The 14,972-nt window shown below is 47.0% G+C and overlaps 1 protein-coding gene across 5 annotated transcripts in view; it reads right to left on the bottom strand.

Moving 5' to 3' along the window:
- RALGAPB (Ral GTPase activating protein non-catalytic subunit beta) overlaps positions 1 to 14,091 on the bottom strand; it is a 66,782-nt gene extending 52,691 nt beyond the window's left edge. For 3 of the 5 annotated variants that reach the window (XM_086760355.1, XM_086760356.1, XM_086760357.1), the window contains exons 1-5: positions 13,934 to 14,091; positions 6,415 to 6,627; positions 5,528 to 5,730; positions 2,072 to 2,235; positions 1,240 to 1,426 (exon numbers count right to left, since the gene is read on the bottom strand). In XM_086760355.1, coding sequence (XP_086616481.1) covers positions 1,240 to 1,426; positions 2,072 to 2,235; positions 5,528 to 5,730; positions 6,415 to 6,597 — 737 coding nt within the window. In that variant the 5' untranslated portion in view covers positions 6,598 to 6,627; positions 13,934 to 14,091. Of the gene's footprint in view, positions 1 to 1,239; positions 1,427 to 2,071; positions 2,236 to 5,527; positions 5,731 to 6,414; positions 6,628 to 13,933 lie in introns of those variants that run through there. The other 2 variants (XM_086760358.1, XM_086760359.1) reach the window with 2 other exon arrangements.
- Positions 14,092 to 14,972: the final 881 nt, after the last annotated feature.

Raw genomic sequence — 14,972 nt, 5'->3', positions numbered from 1 at the left:
ACAGAAAACCTGCAGGTTACTACGCATCAACAGAACGAAGACTGTTAGTCAATAGCGGAAGATAAAGTGTGGGCAGAGTGCATGGAGCAGAACACCAACGCACGTTTTGAGATAGAGCTGTTCTTTGCACATCAGTAAATCATAAAATGTTTTCTGTTATGCAACACTACATCTAATGAGCTAAAAATAGCTAAAGAAATAGTGTGGGAAATACACAGAACTTGAATTTATTTCCCACAGGTTTAACAAGTAGCTGCACAACCTGGGGAAGAAAAAAATAAATAAATAAAAATAAATCTATCCACACTTGGAATTTTGACAGGTAATTCAAAAAGCTAGTTTTCAGAATTAAAATGAACCCTTGCAGTAAAGTACACCATTGAATTTTTTACCGGCAATTTGAATACATCTTTGAACTCTCATAGAAATGGTCATTGACATCGCAAGAGAGCTGGGAGGGGGAGACTCAGACCCTTGCTCCTCACCAATGAATCCTCTTTCCTCCAAGAGGCTGAGATTCGTCCCACAAAGACTTCATAACACAAGGACCCTGGTATTAAGGGTACTGAGAGACCCCACACTGTTCGGTGCCCTCTGCTGCCTCCTAACCTCTCCCCCAGCCCACAGACTCTCACTGTTCTCATGCCCAGCAAGGCCTGGGACAGCTCTCCTCCAATAACCTCTGGACAAGAGTGCCACTGCTCCGAGGACAGCCGGCAGCCTGCCTCTGGCCCCTCGCATCCCTACTGCCAGGGCAGAAATGCCAGGCAGCTACAGCATGGCTCCAGCTCCACAGGGCAGGAGCAGCCGAGCCGCAAGGTCACCTCAAACGCAGCACCTAATGATTTTTGCAAACAAGCATCTAATAATTCTGGTGGTGACTGCCATTAAACATACAGGCTATAATGCTACATTACTATTCATGACTCATTCTTCACGGGACATCAGAGGGAGAGTCACAGTGATGGAGACTAATACGCACACCCTGTAAAGTGCTAAATATCAGAGAGATGCTGAGAGTACACAATAACAAAGACAATCCAATTCAGACCCTCACTTGCAGAATAAAGACACACACACAAACAGTAAGAGTCAAGGATCCTAGCAAGATCTCTCACTTTGTTTTGCTTGTTCACTTTTGGACTGCTGTCCATACCACAAATAAGCAACTCCAGACAAAACCATGTATAACCACAACCATTCCTGTACACGTATTTATTTCCATGGGATTTCTCCTACCTGGAAGTAAGGGCACAGATGACCTTGCTCCACTGCTCAACTACTGCAGGGTGATGTCGCCAGTTGGCCACCATCTCTTTGGCAGTTTTCCAGTACGGTGGTGTTGGAAAGCACCGTGTACAAGCTAGCAACCACACCTCAAACAGCACGCCAATTAATTTTTCGGCCAGATTCTCAGCAATGCCACCTTATAACAGAAACAAAGCATGCCTTTGGTGAGTATTCAATCTAAGTAACTTCAAATATCTCCCCAAGGAGATTTCAGTTTAAGTGCATAAAGATTCATAAGTTCATCTTTTCATCATTTTTCATTTCAGAGTGATTCCTGATTGTTTCCTACAGCCAATTAGCCTTTTTACAAGACCAAACATAATAGATAAAGCCCAGCCACACATGTGTGTCACTAAGGAACACTGAGAATTCACTGATCTTAGACTGTCTTCTACTGCACTCTATCTATATTGATGCCTCTCTTTTAAAGAAACAGGTATAAACTGACAATATTTTCCAGTAGGCAGGCCAAACAGCAAGACACACAGGGGTTTCAGTGAAACAAATAGGGAACAACACTGTCTGAAACCTTTCACCATGAACTGTTCCTGTACAGACACTGTTCTGCAAAAATGTTTAGGAGAACTCAGCTCCAAACCATTCAGTCTTTTCTGACAATGCTTTATTTCACAGTAGTGCAGTGCAATTAGAAGCGAGCTATTGTGCTTTGGTGGCCACTAAGAGCTCTTAATAGGTTCCTCCCCACCCCCCTGGCAGCTCAACATCAAGCAGAGCCAAAGGCTTTTCCAGTAATTGAACCAAATGGAAGTTGAACGTGAACCTTGCACAGTCGGAGCGGCTAGAAGAGTGTCATTGATCTGAAGAAGAAACAACAACAAAACCTCCCAGGTTTCTCTTGCCATAATTGTCGATTCGCGAGCCAGTTTCTGGACGGCTTTCAAAACCTGCAAGCACAATCTAATCTGACTAGATCCTGGGTCTGGCCTGCAAGAGAAGAAAACAATACTTCAGTCTCTAAACAAGAACTATAATGTGAAGCGTACAATAATCTGAACTTTGAGCAATTACAAGAAACATCAATATTATTGAATGAGAGCTAAGAACATGAGCTAACATGCTTCTGTGCAGCCTAACTCTAAGCATCCTAACTCTGCCTTATTGAGTACAGGATGTACCGTAACATTCTTCTCTATACGACATAGAACTCACCACCATAGAGCGAACGCTAACTGGAGCATGCACAACCCATTATCCCAAAGGAATTTATCTTAGACCAAACATGAGAATGGAGTTGAGACATCACTAATTATTACAAACGTAATTCAGAGGGAGAGTGGCAAAATTAGGAGAAAATATTGTTAGCAACCTAATTTAAATTCTTCCTAGGTTTCCTCTTGCTTCTAAATGTAGCTCCAACTCTTACCTTCAGTTCCTTGGGTTTAGGAAAAAAAAAAAAAAACATCTAGAACAGGGTCATTAAATAGGAAAATCAGACTAAAGGAAGAAGCAAGGAAGAAAGGGAACAGGTTGATATTATCAAGGTTTTCCCTATAGTAACAACCAGTTACACACTGTCACTGCTGAGTCACTCAACATGAAGTGCTGCAGAAGCAGTACAAAGCAGCACGTTCTCTTCTCATCAGTTCCTTTGGTCAAGGCAGAACAGGTAGAAGATAGTGATATGAAATGTTATGGACAGCATCTGAGGACACCAGTAAACAAAGCTGAGGAAGCCTATAAGATTTAAAGTGTGAAAGAGGAGATTATAAATTAGAGCGTGCAATATATGCAAGCTGTATTTCAACTTGAATGCCGTTTCCTCATCTCTCCTACTTACTGAATGGATGACAAAAGAAAAAAAATCATAAAAATATTACCTTCTACTGGACTACTAAGTAGTATTACCAGATTCCTACTGAACACTTTCGGTGTGGTATAATCCACAAGTCATGTTGTGTGGGAAGCATCTCAAACATGCTGATTCTCTAGCCGGAGATACGCTTTTCCTAGAGAATAGTAGCTCGCACTGAGATCACTTATTGACAGATATGCTTTAAAAATACTATCAGCTCTTATCTTGATACAACAAACGTTGTATTACAGTACGGGAAACAGGATTACAAAGAGACATGATAATATCTAATGCAAAATTGCAGACTACTAGTCATAGTAGATTCTAGAGCTAAATCGTAACAGATAGTCTTTGTAGAACAATGAAGCTTGGGATATCAAGCCCTGCCTTGCTTATAGCATTATATTTCCCTGAGCAACAACAGAGCAGATTTTTTTTTTTTTTTAATTAAAGTATATCCTTAATCTTGATAGGCTTGAAATTTCAAAGCCCGTTTCAAGACTTGCTTCCCTAATAGTTTAGGAAATCTATGAAGAGGGGGCTTACACGTAGGAGCTCCATATGCAAGATGACTAACAGGATACTTCTAAGCTGATCTGGTAAAGGCAACTCGAAAGTCCTCATCCATCTATCAATTCCTCTTGTCCACAAAGTCAACTGAACGGCAAACTTTGGTTTTAGTATTTTGCAGACTCATGTCTAGATTTCTACAGAACCTAGCCTTTTGGTACCCACACTCCTTTGCAACGAGAATTGTTCTCATGATTTCATGAGAAGCAGAAGTTATTACAAAAAGGTGTCCATTACACCTCTAGAGTCACACGTTCCATGGTCTCTCAAGCAATTCCAGATGTTTTAGCTGCATAGAAGACCCCGGTATCTACACCTCAATCTCCTGGGAAGGCAGGTGGAGATAGTTCTTGTACTTTCTGTGCTTCCAACAAGAGTTTGCAGCACTGAAACGTTACCTGACAGCAGCAGATACTGGTGCTTAAGTGACCTGCAAGGCTTCCTGAATACCGTAGGGCTGCAAGAGATGGAAAGCCTAGGGGCTGCCTGGGGACTGCTCAAATATGTCAAGGAAACGAGTGTTCATTTCATTGAGGTGGACAGAAGATCAGTGCTGGAGGGAAGGATGCAAGCATCCTCTCTCTAGTCAGTCCAGTAGACACAGGAAAAGCAATTTGATGCATCCATCTTTCACTGGTCGTATTTTTCAGTTCCACATTATTTCAAGGACTGTGCACATAAACATTTGATTCAGCTGAGCGCTCAAACTAGAATGATTTCTACACAGCTGCTCTGTATTTGGTGTATACATGTTCCCAAGATGCTATTTAAGTTGAACTGCTCACTTAAGATGCTGCATTTCACACCACAACTATACATCTCCTCAGGGCCTGAAACCCTCACCACAATTCTGGGCCACCACTTTTAAGACAGCCAAACCAACAGCTACATCATTTCCAGGAAACCAGGATGAGGAAGGAAACTATTTTAACCACAACCCTCCACAGGACACAGGCTTATAATAAAGGCTTAGTATTTTCAACACAAGAATAGGAGATTTTTTCCAAGAGATAGTTCAATCCAAGTTGCTACAAGGTAAGTATTCTACAGGAGCCCATCAGCACCAGGAACCTGCATCAACTGGATAAAACCAGAAATTATTCTCCTCTTCCCATCTACAGGCACATAAGAATAGGAGCCTTTGCTTTCACTCAAACAAGGTGTGCACAACTCAGTTCTGCATTTAATTTCCATTACAGAATGTCTCCCTGCTGCTGGAGTGAATTCTGAAGACAGCTCCCTAGAGAACAAAACTTAGAGTTCAAGTTCTTTTTCTTGAAAACAGAGTAAGGATTCGAACATCAAGTGTTGACAGCAGCAGCCATGAAAAAACAGTGTTTTTCTTTCAAAAGTAGCCTGTGCAGAAGTCTAATTCAGAAGCATGCTTCTGAATTTCACAGGCAGTAAGATGCAGGCATAAAGCAGCCACTTACTGCAAGATCCTCCAGCACATCAGAAACGTGGTCAAGTCTTGAGCAAACAAAGCATGAGATTGCCTCTTTGTTATCTCAGTTCTACACAATACCAAGCACGTGGTCACACAGTGATGCTATTTAAGCTCTCCCCTGCCTTCCAGTCATCTAGTAGAGATGGGTCTTGAAGTTCTTAGAACAGTAAACATTCAAGTCTATGAATATCTGTAATTCTAATTACCTAAACACAGCTGCAACAACTCAATTTGCTACTGAAAACTACAAAACAGGTTTCAAGAGACGCCTGCCTCTTAACTTTGCAATGACAGCAGTCTTCTTGGAACTAAGAGCCTCCATGTCTCCTCAGGCCTCCTTGACAGTCTGCCTGCTGACTACAGCTTCAAATCCCTGAGTCCCTGAGTGTTCCAGCCCTAACACTCACCTCGGTACAAAGAGATTTTGGAGATGTTTGAGAATGCTCTGAACATAAAGGTTTGGTTCCTTAATAACTGGTAAAGGAATGGAGTCCTTCGGTAACACAAGCGCCATAATCCAATCGGTATATACGTCGACACAGTATTTCACAGTATCGCCATCCAGAGGGAGGGTCAGCCCATAACAAACCACCTCCATAGTCCATTTTACCTAACAAAAAACAAAGCAAAAGTTATTAAAAATTAATATTAGTAAATAAACAATGATCAGAGCACATTGGTTCTAACTGAACAAAACAACAGCAGGTGTGCACTACAGGCAAATCTATTTAACATAAACTGCATGAAAAAGGTCAAGTCATTCATTTCTATATCGTGATACTATGAAGATTATGAATAAATGGCAAATCTTGAATCTCTTTAGCCTAACCTACAGAGAGAACTCTTCAGAACACACAAGAGCTGTTGTAACAGGAGATTTTTCAAATTCAAGTAAATACTTGTAGTATACAAAGACTTCTTTTTTTTAAATATACAACATACTGTTGCTTCAAAAACAAAGGCAATTAAAAAGGCTTTATGTGTTAACTGCTACATTCCTTGGTTGTTTTTTTTCCTGTATTGGTTTTTGGTTGGGTTTTTTTTGTTTTGTTTTTTCTTCACTTTAGCCTGAACTTCCTGGTACAGAGCTCAGATAAATACTACGAGGTCATGAAGTACACTGTTGCTATGATCTAGCTGTTAAAAGAAGCTTTATGTAGATCGCTAACCTAAAAATACAGCACACTTCATAAAACTTGGACTCTTAAAGAGAACAAAATAGAAAAGGCTGTAGAAAATGATTAAGTTGCCACTCTAGAATGAAGAAAACTAGTCTCTAAGGAAATGCACTTACTTCTTTGTCTGTTTTTAGTAAACTCTCACTTCCAACAGATGATGCAATTAAAGCTTGTCCAAGAGGACGCACCACTGCGTTTGCCACTTCTCTCCCCACATTTTCAGGATAGCTGTGAAGCACACTGGTATTACCCTGATCATTTTGAATGACAAGATGCAAGGATCTCCACTCTGAGTACATAGTGCCTCTATGCTACAATGCAAATGACACCTGGGGAGCGAGGAGAAAAAAAAAAGAACATAATTAGTAGAAATGTCTATGACATGAGTTACCAAAACTGAGGCTATTTGCCATGATGCAGACCCTTGTAAATTCGAGATGCACATGTCCATGTCATACACTTGAAGACCTGGAAGATATTTTAACAGCTGTTTTTCTACTTTAATATGTTTTTATTTTAATATAGCTGTGAGGTTGGTTTGTTGTGTTGGTTTTTTGTTTGTTGTTCTTTTTTTTTTATTACTATAGTATGTTTCAGGTAGCAACTAGCAGCCCCTCTGAGACACAAACTTGAGAAGTGACTTCACCTCACACCACTTCTGCTTGCACCACTCTTGCAGGAAAGATGCTCTTACTTACATGACATACTTAGAATCACAGAATGGTTTGGGCTGAAGGGATCATTAAAGCCCCTCCAGCGCAACCCCCCTGCAAGGAGCAGGGACATCTCCAACCAGATCAGGTTGCTCAGAGCCCCGGCCAACCTGGCCTGGAATGTTTCCAGGGATGGGGCATCCACCGCCTCTCTGGGCAACCTGGGCCAGGGTTCCACCAGCCTCAGTGTAAAAAATTTCTTCCTTATGTCCAGTCTGAATCTGCCTCCTTCTATTTTAAACCCATCACCCCTCATCCTGTCACACCAGGCCCTGCTGAAGAGTCTCTCCCCATCTTTCCTGCAGCCCCCTTTAGGCACTGGGAGGCCACTCTCAGGTCTCCCTGGAGCCTCCTCTTCTCCAGGCTGAACAGCCCCAGCTCTCCCAGCCTGGCCTCACAGCAGAGCTGCTCCAGCCCTCTCAGCATCTGCCTGGACTCCTCTGGACCCTCTCCAACTGGTCCATGTCCCTCTGATGTTGGGGGCTCCAGAGCTGGATGCAGTGCTGCAGATGGGGTCTCACCAGAGCGGAGCAGAGGGGCAGAATCCCCTCCCTCGACCTGCTGGCCACGCTGCTGGGGATGCAGCCCAGGATGCGGTTGGCTTTCTGGGCTGCCAGCGCACATTGCCGGCTCATGTTGAGCTTCTCGTCCGCCAGCACCCCCGAGTCCTTCTCCTCAGGGCTGCTCTCCATCCATTCTCCACCCAGCCTGCATTTGTGCCTGGGATTGCCATGACCCAGGTGCAGGACCTTGCACTTGGCCTGGCTGAACTTCATGAGGTTGGCACAGGCCCACCTCTCCAGCCTGTCAAGGTCCCTCTGGATGGCATCCCTCCCCTCCAACGTGTTGACTGCACCACACAGCTTGGTGTCGTCGATGAACTTGCTGAGGGTGCACTCTATCCCACTGTCCATGCAACCAACAAAGATGCTGAACAAGTGTTCTGGTTTTATTTAGTGAGGGGGGGCTGTGGTGCTGTGGTGGCAGCTTCTGTAAGAAGCTGCTGGAATTTCCCCTTTGTTCAGTGGACTCGGCCAGGCCTAGGGCAGACCCGCTGCTGGCCAAGGCCAAGCCGATTGGTAGCACAATGTTCCCTGATAACACCTCTGCAATAACATATTTAAGAAAGGGAAAACAGGGAAAAAAAGGGAGAAGATGTGAAGAAGCTGAACAAGGACTCTGTCTCATTATCCTGCTGTTTTTAGGAATAAATGAACAGTTTTCCCCAGGTCGAGTCTGTTTTGCCTGTAACGGTAACTTTAAGGATTTCTCCCTGTCCTTATCTCAAACCTTGAGCCTTTTTCTTATATGATCTCTTCCTGTTCTCTCGGAGGGTGGGGGGAGCGAGAGAGAGACTGCGTAGTCTGGTCCCGAGTGGGGCTGAACTACGACACAGGGCTGGGCCCCACACGGTCCCCTGAGGAACGCCACTCGTCACCGGTCTCCATCTGGACATTGAGCCGTCGACCACCACTCTGAGTGCGGCCATCCAGCCAACTCCTTATCCACTCAGTGCTCCGTCCGTCAAACCATTGTCTCTCCCATTTAGAGAGGAGGATGTCATGCGGGACAGTGACAAATGCCTTGCACAAGTGCAAGGTCCTTGCCAAGTGCAAGGTCCTGCACATGGGTCAGGGCAATCCCAGGCACAAATTGAGGCTGGGTGGAGAATGGATGGAGAGCAGCCCTGAGGAGAAGGACTTGGGGTGCTGGTGGATTAAAAGCAAGGAGTGTTCAACAGGCACAGCTTAGACCAGCTCAAGCTGTCATGAACAGTGCCCTGACGACCATTTGCCAACTACACTTAACTGGCACATTTTGCAAGCCAGTTAGTTACACAGGGAATGTTTTAAATGCCTCCCTCAGACATTCCTTGGCCCAAAATCAAACAAGAGACCAGGCCTGGAAACACACCTTTCTAGGGACAAGCTACCACTTCAACAGGTCTGCCTATTTAGCTGACTCCCTGACTGCTTATTCACACCCAAAAACAATGTTAGAAGTCTGATGATTCCCTTCAAGGGAGGAGGGAAGGTGAGGCAGTAAGATCTTGGTTTTCCAAACTTCCTGGTTTGAGGCAGCAATCACATGTGCTTATCTGACAGCAGATTAATCAGAGCAGCCACAGCCTGCAGGAAGCAGATCCTCTCCATCCTCCAGGCGTTTTCTCTGGGAACTGTGGCAGGGGGAATGCACATGCCACTGTGATCAGAACCGTTAAGCTTAGAGGACAACAACAACTCCAATACACAAGCTCTTGGGATACAGAGAAGTCACAAAAAAACCCAAACCAAAACAAAAAAAAAACCCAAACAGAACACCACTAAGGAGTGTGGGTCATCCCTTCAGTCACAGCTTAACTTATTACATAGGTTTCCCTACTGCTATCTTTTCCCCTCCTACACCCACTGGGCCTCTTCATCTTCTCCTTCCTGTCCCACCTGAACACTGCCCTAGTGTCCCCCTTGTGTCTGGAGTGGAAGAAGGAACAGAAGTGACATATCATCCACTCTGCAAGATTTCCCCTTCCTCTCTCAGACCCACAGCACTGCCTCCACCCACAGAGCAGTGTGTCCCTTCCCCCTGCCCCCCCGGCTCGCTGCTCACTGCAAAGGAAGGCGAAAGCACTCTCATCCCTCCCATTTGACACTCGAGTTCGTTACAGAAGCACGTAACACTTGAGGAGCACTGGTCTAAATAAACTGATTTCAACAGATACAGCGGCATGTCCTTCCCATCGCCACACTCCAGCTGAAGGACCGGCAGTCAACTGCTCACGGCAGGAACTTATCAGCGTGCTGACAACTGCACGCACACGCACTGCGCCTGCCCTTGTACCAGAACACGGTGCTCAGAAGCGTGGAAGTGCTGCACAGCACAAGCACACTGTAGGCACTGCCTACATAGGAGCTTTCTTGTCTAGAAGACAGAAGTCAGAGAGGACAAGGATTCCCAAATCCTGCTGCATTCTGAAAAACCCTCATCACACCAGGGCAAGGCAATGGGAGGACACAACCACCGGCCCTCATGCAGCTCCCTGCCATGCTGAAGCAGGGATGCAAAGCTCTTTTGGGTGATGCTTCCCAGCTTCTGAGGGGAGCAGCGCTTGTAATAGATACAGGATAAATACAACTCGTCATGTTTAAGAGAGGTTTAGCAACAGGACGGGATGGCCAAAACCCCTGGTGCCACGTACACCCAGCCTGCTTCCTGACCTTCATACATAAATTTAACAATCAAACCTGTATCTTATTACTTCCAATACTTTCTTTGGTCTTGACATAAAATAAGTTTTCTGATAGTCTTATCAATATATGAGGAATACTGAAACAAGTAACTGTTTCAGATGTAAAACCTTTTGAGGTGTGATTTCCCAGGGAGTTGATTCATTCACTCCCCATATTTAGCACTAAGAGGTTCTTATTTGCAAGGACTACAAGTTACTTTTCATTTAAGGCTCCACTTCAACTGTCATTTGACTTGGAAATTGCTGCCATCTGTTAGGATTGGGAAGAGCTAAACCCAGCTACTATGTAGCTTCTTATAACTGCACATAAGTTTAAGAAGGTTACTAAGTCTTTCTTAACAGATACAATACATAATTGTATCTGTTCTGTTTCAACAGATTCAACTGACAGTTCCATAGCTTGCTTTAAACAAAGGGTACCTAATGCTTTGTAGAAGCAGGGCCCACTCGCTCACAACAGGCTGTATTTATCACAAATTAAACAGAAACAGTAAATTGGAAAAAAAAACAAAAAAAAAAAGCAAGTCACTCCAGACAAACGGCATATCCTGATTTTTACTTGTTTTTGCAATGCTCCTGCATGTCAGGTTCAAAAAAGCACTCTGACTGGCCCAAATAACATCTGCTAAGTTTCATGCAGATTAATATTCCTATTTCACATAAATATATGTCTTATTGAGGTTCAAATCACTAAAGACTCTCAGAATGACAGGCAACCTAATTAAGAAGAGAGATGGGAAGAAGAATAAACAAACTTTTACTTGGTAAAGCAGGGTTTTACTTAAACTTTACTGAGCAGTTTTACACAGTCTCAAGTTTGGAAAGGGGTCATGTTTCTGTTCCTGGAGGCTACACTAAATAAAACATACTCAGATTCTCACAGAGCTGGAAATAAATTGTCAGTACTAACACTGGCAGAAAAACAGAGAGATGTGAAGTTAAAATATTTACTATCTACTAGGAAACTCAGCATAATTCCAATATTCCTTAGTGTGGTAAACAATTTGGGTTTCAATCTATTCCCTCCAGATCCATTTCAGCTTAGAAATGTTAGTATCTCGTATAAACCACTGAAAATCGACGTTTTAGCATTTAAGACCAAAGATTCTCAGTTCATAAACACTGTAGAAGTTTGTGAGCAGGAAAGAACTTACTAATGAGCCTATAAAACTCCAAAAATACAGATATCCAAGTTCTATTCCCAGTCCCCGAAGACTTAACATGAACAGCTGCAGTCAAAATATTTAAACTCCTGTTTCAGTAACATTAGAGAGTGAGAATTGCCCAACTAAACAACAGACTCGCATTCTGCTGTCACTTGGAAGGAATATAGAGGAGCCTAAAGTAGAGGTGGGGGTTTTGCAGTGTGTGCAGGGGAGAGGTCAGGGAACCAGTCCTGGTGTACTAAGCAGTTCCTCAAAGCGTCTGCCGAGCAAGGGAGTGCTGGGGACAAACGTGAACATTTAGCCCTTCATGCTGAGCAATTTCATACATACAATGAAGTGTTTGCCTATAATGTAAAAGGATTGGAAGCACAAACTGTCCCAAAAATGGATGCTTCTTAGGTTTTCTCAGAACCAAAAATCAAAGCAGAAGCAATTGTTACTAATACAGTAGATGCAAAGACCATCAGCAGAGAGATGTCCAAGGTAGGCTGAAGACCTCACAGAGCCTAAACCACAGAAGCATCAACATAAAGGGTCTCCACCATAAAGTTCTGGGATATTAGATATACTTTACACAAAACAAGTAATCCCTCGCTCTAACAAAACCCCTACTACACCAATAGTACTGACATCTGCTCTCTGGACATGAAAGTTATGCCAGAAAGCCATCTTGCCACAGCTCATCTTCCCTGTATCACACACCAAAGAGGTTTGTGAGCAATTTTTCAAGCCAGCTGAGGCCTACGGCATCCTGAGCACAGACAACTGCCACATGCCCCACCCTGATGCTGCCGCCCCTCTGCCCTCCAAATTTATGTTGGAGAGAACAACTTAGATCTTGCCAAAACTAACTCAGCATCTTTCATATTAAGCCCATCAGGACTGAAGAAGCACAGACCCCTCCAGGCAGCTCAACTCTGGAGCTCATCCAACAGGGAGGCTCTGCCCTAGGCATACACCGTGTGGAAAGGACAACAGGCAGAGCAGATCGCAGGCAAAAAATAGAAGAGGCAAGAGCCAAACAGAAGAGTCCTCTGAGAGAAACACTAGCAGAAAGTTGGTGTTTTGACAAGTCAGTATTTTGTTGAAGAATAAACGGAGATGTATGTCAGGATTACTATTAAACAAACAAACAAAAAAGCCTGAATTCAAGGCAGGAAGAGATCAGGCACAGAAGAAAAACAGGAAATCATGTCATCATTTCCCAGGCCATTCAGCCACAGTACTGAGTAGAAGAGAAGAGAATCACAGCTCCCCTTGCCCAGGGAAGACAAATTTCCTTGATTTTATCACTGAACTGTAGCAGAAGTTAATACACGAATCCAACACAGGGAGTGCTGGGTCTCAAACACAACATGCCACTTAAGCTACAGGGCTCAGCCCTCCCTGCTCACCGGCTCCAGAGACCTTGTCGCCATCCTGGCTGCCCAGAGCGCCACGGGACACCAGAGCAGGAAGCAGTGCACCTGCCACAGAGAAAGCGGCTGCCTAAAAAATCGCATACTGTGATATATGAAAATTAACAGAGCCGTAAGAAAACAAAAACGTTGGTCAATTTTGTAAGGTTTGGCTACTACTCTACTTTCAAGCTTCATTATTCAGACATCAGTACTATTTTGTCTCTATCATTCTCATATTTAAAAGCAGGGTTGAGAAAACCATCTTCCAGGCAGGTAATATGATAATTTAAGGAATTTTACATCCCTCATTCATGCCAAAAACCATGTAACAAACTCCACTGCAAAACAGTGCATTTCCCTGACCCAGACGGAGAACAATTTTTACTCAATGGTTCATACACACACTCTTCTTCCTCAGCCCCATTCCTTGTGGGACTCCACAAACTGCACAACCAGGAAGGGATCTCCTGACACCAATGCGCCCCTTAGCCTCAGGAGCAAGCCTCGCTGTACCTTTGCTGCTGTTCACCCTTTCCAAAAGAAATCTGACCGACTGCCTGCAGGCCCTGAAAATCACAGAGAGATGAAAAATAGCAATAGAAAACAGAACCACGGCAACCCCCGGGAGGCCTGCAGCCAGGAAGGCAAGGCACCACCAGATTATCTGTAAGAAAGTCTGCAGGGAAACAGCGACAAAAACTTTTTTCCCCTCATCGCCGCGCCCCTGCTTGCAGGAGCTGGTCCACGGGGGCCGGCAGCTCACGGACCGCGGGTGACACTGCACGCTCGTTGCGGGGACCCAAAAAGCGGCTCAAAGCCAGTCCCCGAGGCCGGGCACAGGCCGCGAAGGGGCCCAAGGCCGGTGCGTGGGCTCCCCTGGGGCCCGCTAGCTCCCGCCCGCCCTGCGGCGGCCCTGGCCGGGCCCCCGGCAGCTGCCCGAGGCGACGGCGGACACCCCCAGGAGCCGGTGCGCCCCCCGCCCGCCTCGGCCCGGCCTGGCCCCGCGGCGGCGGCTCCCGGGCGGTGCCCGCCGCCACAGGCCCCGCGGTGGCAAGAAGAGCGGGCCGAGCATGGGCAGCGCAGCCGCGGGAGGGCCCGGGCCGCCTCACCTGCGCCGAAGGGCCCGGCGGGCATGTCGGGGCTGGGCCGGCCGCTCCGCCCTCAGGCCGCCGGCTCCATGGTGCCGCGGCGGCCGAAGCGACACAGGGGAGACGCCGCTCCGTGCTGCCCCGCTCCGCTCGGCCCCGCTCCCCGCGGCCACTTCCGGCAGCGCCACAAAGCGCACAGCAGACCGGCCGGGCCCCACGGCAGCCCGCGCACGCGCGTGGCCGCACTGCAGCATGGCCCAGCACGCGAGTACGCGGCCCCCTCCGCCGGCGGCGCCGAATAAGTCGCGGGCGATGGCTGCGCGCATGCGCGAAGCGGCCGCGCACGCGCCTGTCTCCGCCGCCGCGCTCATCATCTTAAAGGGGCCGCGCGCACCTCGCCCGCTCCGTCTAGCCCTGCCCGCGGGCCGCAGCCCCCAGCGCCCCGGGCCGCCCCGCGGCTCCTCGCTGCCCGCAGCCCCAGGGAGGCCGTCGTCTTTCCCCCTTCCCTTCTCTGAGCGTGGCTGCCTGGGCTCGGGGCAGAGCACCCCACGGGCTAACCGTGACCCCATGCAGGGCCTGCGGCAGCCGCCGGGGCTTGGAGCCTTCGGAGCCCTGCCAAACGAGTCGGGCCTCACCTCGAGCCCGCTGCGCAGGGGCCGGGGGTGGCCGCGTCCCCTCCTGCCATGGCCGAGGCTCCGGGGAAGCTGAGTGCCTCTGTGTGCTGGTGCCCGGCTCACCTTCACCCGACCTCGGGCACCACTGGCACTGGGCGGCTGCTGCTAAGGCCCCACCGCAGCCCAGGGAGCCAACAGCCAGCGGCATCGGCTCCGTGCCCCTGTTCTGCAGGCCACGGGCCCTGCCTCTCCCTCCCAGCTTGCTTTATTGCTGTGCTGCTCTCTGTGACTGTCTCCCCTGTCCCGTGGGATCGGTTCACGGTCTCTGAAGGCGCAAAGGTACCGCACCGTAGCGTGAGGGGTCACCGGCCCACCAACGCCGCTGGCAGGAAGGGCAGCGCGGAGCACTCGTCAGAGTGTCCCCGCGCCCTGCAGCCAGGAGTCCT

The sequence above is a fragment of the Chlamydotis macqueenii genome, chromosome 16 (assembly GCF_036417535.1).
Source record: "Chlamydotis macqueenii isolate bChlMac1 chromosome 16, bChlMac1.mat, whole genome shotgun sequence".
NCBI lineage: Eukaryota > Metazoa > Chordata > Aves > Otidiformes > Otididae > Chlamydotis > Chlamydotis macqueenii.
The sequence above is the reverse complement of the archived record's forward strand: the minus strand, read 5'-3'. Positions and strand labels throughout refer to the sequence as shown.